We start from the raw sequence: 15191 nt of genomic DNA, 5'->3' as shown, positions 1-15191 counted from the left end.
AGCTAATTAAAGGTCACTAACCAATGTAACTTATAAAATAAGAAATAAACATGAACAAATAATAATATTTACATATTTCTTTTTTGCATATATATTGCAACAAAGTATCATCAAACACAGACTATAATATATATTTAGTCATAAAATAGCACATATCAAGCACTTCTCAATTCTACATTGATATATATAATAAAAAGAGTTTCACTTAAGCACACATAATAAACAGCTAAATACAATAAAGTACGCACAATAAACAAATTAATTCATTAAAGCACACACTTGACACATGACACGAAGAGCAGATACTATTAAGCACGCATAATGCATAAGGTACAACAATAAAGCACACATGATTCATAACTTAAACATCACAACGCATCATATAATTGCAACAAACTTAGTCAAAATGTAACAAATAAGTCAGAAGCAATGTCAGCACACTGAAACACAATAACTTCGCTATTCTGAAGATGGTCTGAGTTCCTATAGGCATTGATTGACTTAAGTGTATTTTGTTCTATATGTTTGTCCTACTCCCCAATCTTGGTACTGAATGATAGTCATTTCGTTTGCTGCCTGCTCTTCTTTAAGATAGTTCAGTAGCTTTTATACTATGTTTGGGTGTGGTACTTAGATCATCTTCTTCAAGCTACTGTGCCATCCATCGAGGTGGTTTGTCGTCCTTGGTCCTTCGGTTTGGTAATGGTTCCATTGCTGCCTGTTGCTTTCAACCCAGTATGTTGTGACGATTTCTGTAAACGAAGTGATATTTGCTGTTGAGTCCGAATTTTCCAGGTCTTCAAGTGTATGGAACCAGACGTCGTCTATTTCTGTAGGTGATACCAGAGGAAGAACTGCTGCCGACTGTACAAGTTGATGAATGTCTGGTTCTCCTTTATAGTTAAGAGACGAGTCTTGTTTACTGCTCTTTTCGCCAAATACACTGAGTATAGTGAAACAAAATGTCCTTCAATAGTTTTTCCTGGAAAGGATGCTCTGGCAAAATTATGAAAAGCAGCTTCGTAATCAATGAAGAAAGTTGTTGGGTTCAGGTTAATCTGACATTTTAATTTAATTTTAATTAAATAATATTTTATTGTATTAATCAAGCAATATGATTGGACACAAGTTATTACAACTTATATTAAGTCCTCTCCTTACATATACAATACACATATATGATGACAGCAAACACATACATAGTATAGCCACAGTTATAAAGGAAGGAGTCACACATTGGCTTGGAAAAAAAAAAAAAAAAAAGAAAATAGGACAGAGAGAAAAAAGAAAGCTGCTGACTTAGAACGTTAAAATCTTTTTGACTGTTTAATGAAATAACGAACTTTATCAAAAATTTTAGAGTTAGTTTCGTAATTATATGCATCTTTTTCAAACAATAGCGTTTCAATATCAATGTGTATGTTCATATATATAATATCATTAACCAGAGATATTCTTTGGTTATAATATAATTGGCATTCTAGAAAGTAATGAATGGCATCTTCAACAGGAGAACCGCAGGAGCATTTAGAATCATTGCATGTATCATTTTTAAATTTATTTAAAAACTTTAATAAAAAATGTAATTAAAAATACAATACTGATATTTGTTTTACAAATAAGAGTAACATTATATTTTATAACTCAGAAATTTTATATTATTTCATCAAAAGTGCTTTAATGTGATGATTTAAAAAATCCTATTCTAATTCTTGTTTATTTAGTAAAACAAACAACAACTACCTTGTTTATTTAAGAACATTTTACATAATAAAATAATGTGGGACAATCAGAACTATTCATGTGGGACAATCAGAACTCTAAAATTTTAATAAATGGGACATTTAAACTCACCCTGTGATCCAACTAAATATTAATCTGATTGACTTTGGTATGTTTGAAAACAAAACTTGGAAAACAATAAAAAAAAAAAAAAATTGTATTGCAAAATATTGAATAAAAATCTTCTTCACACTGTGGATTTCACTTAATTGCGCATTTTAAAGATGTATCAATAATTTATTGTGTTGGGCATTTAAACTAAGAGATATAAATGCCCAGTACATTATTTCTCAATTTTGAAACTATTACTTTTAATTGTACAGCCTATACCTCATTTCATTGTAATTGTGGATTTTTACTCAATTGCATATTTTAAAGATATATTATTATTTTATTGTGTTGGGTTTCAATGCATTATTACCCCATTTTGAAACTACTATTGATTTTAAAGCATATAATTGTTTACACCCATGAGGGTATTAACCTGATTGTGTGTATCTAATTTACACCAAGATATAGTTAATGCAAAATTATAGATTTCAATAACTAAAGGGGGGGTGAAGGATGGGTGTCTTTCAGCAATTTGTCAGTATGTTATGGAAAAGCATATAAAAATCAGGATAAACAATTATATTTCATGACAATTTATTTACAGTAATCAATGGCCAGGTTATATCCTATCCATTCTCAATTTTATACATATAGTTAGTGAATAAACAAGGCAAGGTGCTTTAAATGGATCTACATACAATTATCTATTATCTATGATCATAAATTGTGTAAGAAACTATATCAGTGTGAAGAATTTAAAATTTGAATAAGTTAAAAATAACTCTTGAAATACAATAGTTATATATAAACTGCATCAGTCTAGATCTTAAAAAATAAGGAAGTTAGATCCGGCAGACATATTGGAAGTTTAACCAATAAGTTATGGCCTGTGGAGGGGGACAGGTTCCAGTTTCCTGTAGTGTTTGTGAGGAGGACACTAGAATAAATTGGAAGTGTTTAAAGTGTGACATGTTAATGTGTGATAAGTGTAAAGAGAAAATTCATGTGAAATGCAAACTTGCCAAGGATCACAAAGTTGTTTCTATACAGGATGTTGGACTTCATGAGGATGAAATAGATTTTTCTAATATAAATTGTAAAAATCATTTAAATCAGATTTGCTTCATGTTTTGCAAATCATGTGACTGTTTGGTATGTCCGTTATGCATCATTGAAATCCATAATGGCCATGAATTGGTAGTAATCAGAGAAGGATATGAAATCAGACTTGACAAATTGAAGAAAAAACAAAAGAATATTGGAACTAATATAGATCAGCTGAAGAAAAGAAAAGCTGAAACTAAGGCTGTTGAAAACACTGAACATTCAAAAATGAAAAATACCAAAAAGAAAATGAAAGCACAGAAAACTGCACTAAAGAACGAAGTTGATAAACATATAGATGAATTAAATTCTGAAATTCTTAGAAGATGGGAAGCTTTTCATCAATATACCAAAACAGAAGAAAAAAAAGTGTCTCTGCTTATTGGAGACCTGGAATCCAAGAATGCAGAAGTTGATGATATCATCAAATCAAAGCATGCTGAACGAGTCTTTTTAGATGATTTGGGGATAGCAAAATCAATGGAGGAAACAATCACATTACCTTGCTCAGAGTTTGATTATATTCCAACTTTTCTTCCTGGACAAATAATTGCTTACAACATTGGTTCATTGCAAAATGTTTCTACTAAATTTGAAATTAAAATTATTAAACAGTTCGAAACTGAAATCACCAATGTTTTTTATATGGCAGCATGCTCTGAAAAAACATTGTGGATTACTAACCAAGAAGTACTACAAAAAGTTAAGATAGAAGGGAGAAGTTTGAAGATAATTGATCAAAAAAATATTCACATCTACGATATGGCATTGACTCCATCTAAAGATCTACTTCTAGTTACTGAAGGACCTAGACTGAAGCAGATCAGTGGTCAGTCAAGAGAAATGACTTATTCTAAGTACGAGGTAAAGGGTTTAGTGCTGTTAGCTGTTCATGTAAACTCAGATGGAAAGGTCACTGTTGGTGCTTATAGTGGGGATTTAGTTTACCCAGCTGTAGGAAGAAGGGTTGTGATTGTAATGAATAGAAGTGGGAAACTTGAAGCTAGTAAGTAAAGCTACTGATGAATTTGACAGACATTGGAATCCTATATTTACAAATGTGAGAAATATAACCAGAACAAAGAATGGTAATATCTGTGTAGTAGACACGTTATCTGAAGATTTGAAAGGCAGAGTGGTAATACTGAGTGAGGATGGTGATGTTTTGAATACCTTCAATGGCAATCCAGAAGTTAACACAGACAAAATACCTTTCAAGCCACTATATGTATTCACTACTCCATTTGACAATATTATCATTTCTAACCGAAACTATAGCATTTTATATTTCCTAAACAATTCAGGGAATTATATAAGTTGGTGTGACACAAGTAAAATAGGAATATTATACCCACGCTCTTTCTCTAGTACAGATGCTGGAAAAACTTATGTAGGATGTGTCACATCTAAAGGCAATAGTGATAAGGTCAAAATCTATGAAGTGGACATTTTGTGAGTTAGAAACATTTCAGTTCATGAGAGGGAAGTTAGATTATTTTGATATGAGTTAAGAGACAGTGTTTGACTTTGTTGTAAGTGAGGGAAGTTACTAGACTTTGTTGTAATTGCTTTGTATATTAATATGATTTGAATAGTTTTTATGGTTGAAAATATAGTTGAAGATGAGGGGTAAATATTATTTGGACATAAACTTAAATTAAACAAACATGGACATTTGAAGTTCATCTAACATTTCTAATAAAGGTCATAGAAATAAGAAGATGTGGTATGAGTGCCAATGAAACAACACTCCATCCAAGTCACAATATATAAAAAGTTAACAATTATTGGTCAAAGTACAGCCTTCAACACAGAGCCTTGGCTCACACTGAACAGCAAGCTATAAAGGGCCCCAAAATGACTAGTGTAAAACAATTCAAACAGGAAAAACAATCTATATAAAAAACGAGAATCGAGAAACACTTATGAACCACATAAACAAACAACAACCACTGAACAACAGATTCCTGACTTAGGACAGGTGCAAACAAATGCAGTGGGTTTAAACAGGTGCCAACCTTCACCCTTACCTGAAACAGTAGTGTAACATTACAACATAGAAAGACAAACTATAAAATATCAATTGAAATGGCTTAACTTAAATATTAACAAAAACAAGTAAACATACTCTGAACGAATAAATTTGATCTATGACACAATATAAATACAATATTAATAAAAAAGGAGATGTAAAACAATGTCTAAAAGACAAATATAACCCGAGACAAAATGGCGTTAAATAAAATGACGTACACAGGTAAATATGAATATAATAATTTTGTTGTTAAGAGTACAGAAATATTTTTTACAAAATAAATAAATTTGTTCTTCATAGTACGAGTACATAAGTGAAAATTTATTGTCATGCTAAATTTTTTTCAGAGGTGGTACATATTAAAAATAGTGAGACGAGATATAACACAAAATAAGTAAAAATGATGCATTACAATTTGTGCCAACAGATCAAATTAACACAAAGCTACGATTTGAGAGTACTCGCAGTTACTGAAAGCTAGTTAAAAGCCAAAAACAATTAATAATAAAAAATCATGCATCAGAGACTAAAATCAATTAAAACACATCCCAGGGATTTAGCCTTTTAAGGCCATGGACAGTCAAAGAAGACATGCATATACAACTTAACCATTTTTAAAGAATTTTACATCCATTTGAGTCAAGACAAGTAATTATAGAAATAAACATTCTTATCAGTCGTCCAAACCTGTCTGTATCACTCTGCTCAGCTCTTGATTGAATTGCATATCACGGCTTTTTGAGGTAAAATATGTTGACCTGGCCTTAATAACTTTGAGCCGGACATATCATCTTGTTTTAATGATTGCACCAACATTGACAAGTTTGACCGAAACTTATCAAGCCATCTTCCGGTTTGCTGGTGAATCAAAGAAAACACTTGGTTCTATTATGCAAAATACGCAAATACAATCCGATAATCAATACAGAGGCACTAAGACCCCAAACAATATGATAAATATTGACATTTAAATGTTTTTATACGACCGCAAAAATTAAAAATTTTTTGGTTGTATATTGGTATCATGTTGTCGTTGTCATCGTCAGAGTCGTCCGAAGACAGATGGTTTCCGGATAATAACTTTAGTATAAGTAAATAGAAATTAATAAAATTTTAATACAAGGTTTATAACCACTAAAGGAAGGTTGGGATTGATTTTGGGGGTTATGGTTCCAACTGTTTAGGAATTAGGGGCCAAAAAAGGGGCCCAAATAAGCATTTTTGTAGTTTCCAGACAATAACTTGTGTTAAAGTGTATGAATCTCTCTGAAATTATACCACAAGTTTCCATACTACAAAGGGATGGTTAGGATTGACTTTGGGGGGTTATGGCTCAAACCATTTAGGAATTAGGGGCAAAAAAAGGGGAAAAACAAGGGTTTTTCTGGTTAAAGGACAATTGAGACAATTTAAAAGCAGTGTAAGGGAGGTAATCCAAATCAATTCGCATAGTGTATTGCACAAAAGCAAAAAATTGAATATAAATTCAAATCATATAACCAATTTGAAGTTCTTTGACTACAGTTATTCTGTGTCACAAACCTATTATGTGTCAAAAATTTAATTACAATCCAAATTCAGACCTGTATCCAGCTGTGCTCAGTGAAGCAATTTATTACCATATAGATCAATGCAAGTCAAGATGATATTGCACCCTTTGCTTTGACAAATTCTATCTGGTTACTTCCAACAACAAAAAAATAATTTGTGAAGAAAAAGCAAAAATGGATGAACTAAATGCCTGAAGTAGTAAGTAGGGGGATGAAATTACATGTAAAAAAATTTGGTCCATGAATTTTTAGGTAAAGTAGTGATTTTGTCCAGTTTGAAAAGGTCAAAAATTGGTATGTCTGAAGCTGTCAAACTTAATTGCAGACCCCTTTAACATAAAATTATCCATATTTTGAGTTAGAGCCGATAGACTTTCCATAATTTTGATATAATTTGTCACAAAAGTCTAAATTGTCTAAAAGAAATGCACTACGAAATAACTGTGTTCTTAGAGCAAATCTGACATAGTAAAAAAAAAGGTTTATCAGGTTAAGATATGTCTGCAATTTAAACCAAACTTGGCCTCAATCATTATTAGGGTATCTAATACTATTTATTATGATTTTAACCTTATTTTACATGATTTACAAAAACACAGTACATACAGGTGAGTGACACAGGCTCTTGAGAGCCTCTGGTTTTTTAGCTCACCGGGGCCCAAAGGGCCCCATGTGAGCTTATGCCATCACTTGGCGTCCGTCGGCTTCCGTCGTCGTCCGTCTTTGTAAACTATTTCAAAAATCTTCTCCTCTGAAACTACTGGGCCAAATGCCTTCAAACTTTAACTAAATGTTCCTTAGGGTATCTAGTTTATAAATTGTATCCGAAGTTTTGATCCATCAACAAACATGGCCGCCATGGCTAAAAATAGAACATAGGGGTCAAATGCAGTTTTTGGCTTATATCTCAAAAACTAAAGCTTTTAGAGCAAATCTGACATGGGGTTAAATTGTGCAATTGGTCAAGATCTATCAGCTCTGAAATTTTCAGATGAATCGAACAACCCATTGTTGGGTTGCTGCCATGAAATTGGTAGTTTTAACAAAATTTTGCAGTTTTTTGTTATTATTTTGAATATTATTATAGATATATATAAACTGTAAGCAGCAATAATGTTCAGCAAAGTAAGATCTACAAAAAAAGTTAATATGACCATAATTGTCAATTGACCCCTTAAGGAGTTATTGCCCTTTAAAGACAATTTTACACAATTTGTTCATCAAGTTTGCTAACATTTAAAAATCTTCTCCTCTGAAACTACTGGGCCAATTACCTTCAAACTTTAACTGAATGTTCCTTAGGGTATCTTGTTTATAAATTGTATCCGCAGTTTGTATCCATCGACAAACATGGCCACCATGGCTAAAAATAGAACATAAGGGTCAAATGCAGTTTTTGGCTTATATCTCAAAAACTAAATCTTTTAGAGCAAATGTGACATGGGGTAAAATTGTTTAATTGGTCAAGATCTATTGGCCCTGAAATTTTCAGACGAATCTATCAACCCATTGTTGGGTTGCTGCCACCGAATTGGTAGTTTTAACAAAATTTTGCAGTTTTTTGTTATTATTTTGAATATTATTATAGATATATATATAAACTGTAAGCAGCAATAATGTTCAGCAAAGTAAGATCTACAAAAAAGTTAATATGACCATAATTGTCAATTGACCCCTTAAGGAGTTATTGCCCTTTAAAGACAATTTTACACAATTTGTTCATAAAGTTTGCTAACATTTTAAAATCTTCTCCTCTGAAATGCAGGTGAGCGATTCAGGCTCTTGAGAGCCTCTTGTTATACTTGAAACTTCATAGTTTTGGATGGTTCTGATGGGTCAAGATGTAATATTTGAGGATGCTGAGATTGCACTTATGGACAAAGATCAAGGTTTTGTTGAATACTGATTTCATTTCTATGAATGAATAAACCACGATGAAACCCCATGGTTTAGAAAGTAGACTCATTCACGTAAAACTCATCAATTTCTGAAAATTTCCGATAGTTAGCTGTTGTTGATTCAAAATATTTTGCCCCCTCACAGAATTGATAATCTATGAATTATTTATTTACGAAAAACCAATGGATTAAAAGTCATGATAGTCAATGAATCAGATATTCATGATAATAAATGAATCAGAAAGTCATGATAATAAATGACTCAAATATTCATGGTTGTCAATAAATATGTAAATCAATGCATCAGATAGTCAAAATAATCAATGAATCAAATGATCATGATAATCAATGAATCAGATAGTCTTGATAATCAATGAATCAGATAGTCATGATAATCAATGATTTAGATGGTCATGATAATCAATAAATCATATAGTTATAATAATAAATGAATCAGATAATCGTGGTTATAAGTGAATAAGATAGTCTTGATGATCACTGGAACAAAAGTCATGATAATCAATAAACCAAAAGTCATGATAATCAATGAATCATATAGTCATGAAAATCAATGAACCAAATAGTCATGATAGTCAATGAATCAGATAATAAATGCTTCAGATAGTCATGATAATTAATGAATCAAATAGTCATGATAATAAGTGAATCAGATAGTCCTGATAGTCAATGGATCAAAAGTCATGATAATCAATGAATCATATAGTCATTATAATCAAAGGATCAAAAGCAATGATAATCAATGAATCAGATAGTCATTATAGTCAATGAATAAAATAATCAATGCATAAGATAGTCATGATAATTAATGAATCAAATAGTTATGATAATCAATGAATCAAATAGTCATTATAATCAATGAATCATATAGTCATGACAATCAATGAATCAGACGATCAATGAACTAGATACTCACTTGTTTGTTCCTGGAGGACACTAATTTTTTATTGCCATATTGGTAGAGTTTTCTGTACTATTGGTGATCCATAAAACAATATAAATTAAGCGAAAATATTGCTTGTCCTGCATCCATAGCATAAAAAATTAAACAAACAAAACTTGAGCCTGGCACCATGATTTTTTCCATATTAAAACTTGGGTGTAAATTGATTTCCAATATAAGATAACTCTTGACATGATACTGATTTCAGAATGATAATTTAAAACTTTTGTCATTAGCCATAATTTCCTTATTTACTTGGAAACAGTTTTTATACGACCACAAAATTTTTTGCGTCCATATTATGTTTTGGCGATGTCTGTGTTGGCTTCTGAAGACATTTTGGTTCGCAGACAATAACTTGAGTAAAAGTGCATGGATCTGTATGAAGTTTTAGCACAAGTTTCCATACACAATAGAAAGGTTGGGATTTATTTTGGCGGTTATTGTCTTAGATTTTTTGTAGTTAGGGGCCAGAAAGAGGCCAAAAAACAATTATTTGTCTGGTTTTAAGACAATAACTTGATTATAAGTGTAATTATCTCTATTAAATTGTAGCACAAGGTTCCACACCGTCATAGGAAGGTTGGGATAAATTTTGGGGACTATTGTCATAGCTGTTAAGTAATTAGTGGTCAAAAAGGGCCTAACAAAAACAATTATTTGTCTGGTTCACAGACAATAACTTTAATATAAGTGTATGGATCTCTATTAAATTTTTGCACAAAGTTCCATACCACAATAGCAAGGTTGGTATTTATTTTGGGGGTTATTGTTGTAGATGTTTAGTATTTAAGGGCAAAAAAAGAAGCAATTTTCATGATTCAGGACAATAATTTGTATATAAGAGTATAGATTTCTATGAAATTTTACCACAAGGTTCCATTCTTCAAAAGGAAAGTTGGGATTGATTTTTGGGGGGTCATGGCCCAAACCCTTTAATAATAAGGAGTTGAAAAGGGCCAAAAACAACTATTTTTCTGGTTTGCAGGCAATAGCTTGAGTATAAGTTATGGATCTCTATTAGATTTTAGCACGAGGTTCCATACCACAATAGGAAGGTTGGGGGTTATTATAGTAGCTGTTTAGGAATATGGGGCAAAAAAGAGGCTAACAAAAACAATTATTTTTCTGGTTCATAGACAATAACTTGAGTAAAAGTGCATGAGTTGTCTCATTAGCACTCATACCACATCTTCTTTGTTATACGGATCTCTTATAAATTTTATTTTCGCTCTCACCCCATATCAATTTACTGACCCATACACATCCTATTAGTTCACTACCACACTATGTAACTAATATTGTATATAAACCTACATCATTGTTGACCTATTTTTCAGATGGGCCAAAGTTACTTGTATATCATACATTGGAGATCAGCTAGATCAGGTGCTATCATTGCCCATTCAGTCCTATGAAAAGAATTACATTTATGGTACAGGAGAAGAACAACATTCAGCTTTAATGCAGTCGTATGACAATTTATGTAAAGTGCTACGTAATCTGAAAGATATGCCGTTGACGATAAACTCTATACAGGGGACATCACCTGTGTTTAGGTTTGCTGAGGTAAATCATGCATAAGTTTGTAGCACTAACATAAGTTTATAAACTATAATTTGATATTGTATTTCATATAACATTTTTTATTGGACTTAGATTTTTAGAGTGAAATACAGTTGATTCCCGTTATTTGCATAGCCTATTTGTCAGACAAAATTATGCAATTAAGCTTATATTGGAAATGCCAAATTATGGAGTTAAATAACATCGATAGTAAAGATCAGTAAAGGAAATCCCTGAAGAAAGATGAACGGCTGTAATCCACTTATTGATAATTGAATGATGATTTATTCTAATAAAAGTTATATGTCTGATGTCATACATGTTACTGTCTTTTAATACTCTCAATAAAGTTTATATATAAAACACATTTTGTTTTAGTTTATTTACGTACTATCAACATAATATCAATGGTTAGTAAAGAAGGCGAGACATTTCAGCGTGTGCACTCTTGTTCAAAGTGAATTGTCAGGCGTCATTGTTTTTAAAATTCACCCCAAATTTAATATATGGACAATGTTTGAAATCCAATCAATAATTAACACCTTTTGAGAGAGAATGATCGTGTTTTTACAACAATTACCTGTTTGACATTTTTTATACACCCATCAAAATTTTGACGGGACGTATTATGTATGGTATACAAATGTCCGTATGTTCGTCTGTCCCGCGTAAACATGTCAAACTGTAACTTGAGAACAACTTATCCAAATTTCATGAAACTTTACATAGTTGTTTCTTATGATGGTCAAACGATCTGTATACTTTTTGGTGAAAATAAGATTAAAACTTTTTGAGTTACGGGACTTTGTAACTAAAACAGGGGTGTGTTTTTTTCACATGTCGCGCCGTATCTCAAAAATGATTTATGATTATTGCTTAAAACTTTACACACTTCTCAGTTATATTAATCTAAAGATCTGTATACTTTTTGGTGATGATTCAAAATTTTATTTTAGAGTTTTTGAGTTTTTTGTAAAAAAAGGGGATTTTTCACATGTCGCACCATATCTCAAAAACGATTTATGATTATTGCTTTAAACTTTACACACTTCTTAGTTATATTAAACTAAAGATCTGTATACTTTTTGGTGATGATTCAAAATTTTATTTTAGAGTTATTGAGTCTTTTGTAAAAAAAAGGGGGGAGGGGGGGGGGGGGGGTTCACATGTTGCGCCGTATCTCAAAAACGATTTATGATTATTGCTTAAAACTTTACACACTTCTTAGTAATATTAATTTAAAGATCTGTATACTTTTTGGTGATGATTTAAAATTTTATTTTTGAGTTATTGAGTTTTTTGTAAAAAAAGGGGGATTTTCACATGTCGCGCCATATCTCAGAAACTATTTATGATTATTGCATAAAACTTCACACACAAGACGACGGGCGTATCATGCGCTCGTGGCGCAGCTGTTTATTACCTCGAGGCTTGAAAAAGAACAAGGGAAAATTTACTTGTGTACACATCGAGGATTATTAATCCATATCCCATCATATAAACATGAAAGAAACTGATTTAAAACTTTATTTAAACAACTCAAAAGTGAATATAAAATAATAAAGAAAATAATAATGCATTCAATAATAATATACTTACCAAATTGCCGTTTCCGGTAAAAAATCTTGTCAGTTTTAACTAAGCATATCTAGCTGGCGATTATTTTCTATGCAATTAACAGAATGGCCACTTTTTAGGCTATGCAGATAACCGGATAATTTATAACATTAGATGAATGGGAAATGGTTTTGTGCAGGAGAAAATTATGCAATTAACAGAATTATACAATTAAGCGATATGCGATTAAGTGGAGTCGACTGTATTGCCTTCATAAATAGAAAAAAGATTTGTCAATTTTAGATATTTACTTAAGTTGTATATACAATTTTAATCCCCACACTACAAAGAAGCAGGCATTATATAGCTCAAATATTGAGTCGAATATTAAAGATGAAGAATGTTTAAAGTTAAGGCTTAAACATACAATCAAAAGGCCAAATATTGAAAAATTTGGGTAAAAGTTGACATAATGTTCCAGACTTCAACTATATATAGGATTATCAAAAATAATAAACAAAATAAATATTCAAGTCTTTTATTAGTGTCTTATCCAACCTAGTCTTTAGCTTTGACATTTTCATTATTTTTACTATACTTTTGTTAACTTTTTTAGGTGTTTCCTGCATTGCCAGCTACATTCTTCTACCATGCTAAAGTGAGCAGTGATAAAAAAGACCTAAGACTATTACCACAGTCGGATAAACCATGTCCTCCTTACACAGCTGTTACTAAAGGTATGAAATATTACTATTTTACAGAAACTATGCACTTATGTATGTTTTAAGGTTCATCATAACAAATGGACAAAAATGGCTGTATTTACACCTCAAAAACAATGCTGAGTACAGACTTAACTGTCCAGTTGGAAAAGTTTTAAGGCCTGGCATCCACTAGATATATAAAAGTTGAATGCATTTAGTGTTTCAGAAAGATAAAATCTTTTTTGGATTTTGATGGCCATTTTTTTTCGTTCCTGCAGAAGGTGTAAAAATAAACTATGTTGGGATACAATGTTGCGATGCTCCCTCTCAGGTAACAACTGTATTGTATTGGCTTGATTGTCCTTGATTGACATGGACAATAGACAGACAATAGATATCTACACAACTATAGGTGAGTTAAAGGGTGTAACTGAGTGGACAGTATCAAAAGCAATTGAGGTGTTTGTTTATTTTTACACCAACAGCAGGAACAAAAAAATAATGCCCATCAAAATCCAAAGGAAGATTTTATCTTTCTGAAACACAAAATGCATTCAACTTTTATATATCTAGTGGATGCCAGGCCTTAAAACTTTTCCAACTACACAGGTTAGTCTGTACTCAGAGTAGTTTTTGATGTGTAAATACAGCCATTTTTGTCCATTTGTTATGATGAAACTTAACTGCAACATCATTTATTAATTTTTTTTGATAAATCAACTTTATGTAATTTAATTATGTAAGAAAACAAAAATGGCATTTTGATAATGTAATTAACACAGCCAAAAAAATTGTAATTTGTGATTTCCAAGTAAACCACATTAGAAACCTCTAGAGAGACCATTTTTTTATTTTGTTTTGCAGTTGTATGTTTATTGGAAGGTAGTGGTCACTGGCCTGATGATAAGGATGCATTCAGAAGAATCAAAGCTGCCCTGCACATCAAATTTGGAGAAATACTCAGCGACCAGCATGATTTACCTGTCGCTATAAATATTGACCATGTAGATGTCAGATTTGTATGTATTCAATGATTGAAATATATTTCTGGGAAAATGATCATAGATATTGACGAATAATTATAACAAATTTTATATTTTAAGATTTGTTTCAAATAGAAGACATTGACATATTAGAAAAAACAAAATTATATGTTCATACTAAAAATGTGCTTGCTTTAAATGCTTTTACAACCCTATAAAATTACAAAAAAGAGCATTCTATTCTTATTATTTAACTTTTATGCTACAATCATGAAGTCAAAGTTAATTCAAGCTTTTTTATGTTTTTCTGTTCTTTGTTTAAACATTGTCACAAATAGCACATGGATTCATAGGTGTTGCATTTTACTGGGAGATAAAATATTAATTATGGAATGCTGGGGCAAATCAAAATTAAGGAATCAGATAAAACATCTATGTTGTGAATTTATTAAATTTGCTACTGTAAATTCAGGAATTATTGCGTGCGTTTGTTATTGCCATTTTTGAAGAATGAACAAAAATGCAAGTTTAATTATATTACGATTTTAGGAAAAGCTTCATACAGATATACGTATCAGATATCATAATGCAAGTTCCTATTTTTGCAATACTCAAGGAGTCGCATTATTCATATTATGAATACCTCGCAATAATTTTGAACTCACAGTAACCAAATTCTTAATTTAAAAACCTTTTTTGAAGAGTTAAAATATGAGTTCAACAAGTAAATAGTTAATTCTCAAATGTTATTGGTCATTTTTGGTTGGGATATTATGCAAAAATAAGATAAAAGGGAAAATTAAAGAAAAGAATTGATACAAAACAGTATGAAAATACCAAAGGGCCAATACAATGAATAATTAGAAGAAAACACAACATTACAGAAAGAAACGGACCAAGGGACAAATAACTCTAAAAAAAAAACACTATACAAAAAACTGAAGATTGATCAATATGAAATCCCACCAAATTCCAGGCCCTGAAATTGGTATAAATGATC

The 15191-nt window shown here is 31.3% G+C and overlaps 1 protein-coding gene across 2 annotated transcripts in view; it reads left to right on the top strand.

Moving 5' to 3' along the window:
- LOC127733013 (nucleolar protein 6-like) overlaps positions 1-15191 on the top strand; it is a 73393-nt gene that overhangs the window by 35497 nt on the left and 22705 nt on the right. For both annotated transcript variants that reach the window (XM_052242262.1, XM_052242261.1), the window contains exons 14-16: positions 10722-10950; positions 13121-13241; positions 14073-14227. In XM_052242262.1, the coding sequence (XP_052098222.1) occupies positions 10722-10950; positions 13121-13241; positions 14073-14227 (505 nt within the window). The remainder of the gene's footprint in view (positions 1-10721; positions 10951-13120; positions 13242-14072; positions 14228-15191) is intronic.

This window comes from Mytilus californianus, unplaced genomic scaffold (assembly GCF_021869535.1).
Source record: "Mytilus californianus isolate M0D057914Y unplaced genomic scaffold, xbMytCali1.0.p SCAF_3, whole genome shotgun sequence".
Taxonomy (NCBI): Eukaryota; Metazoa; Mollusca; class Bivalvia; order Mytilida; family Mytilidae; genus Mytilus; species Mytilus californianus.
Note: the sequence above shows the minus strand (reverse complement) of the source record. Positions and strands in the feature narration are given on the sequence as shown.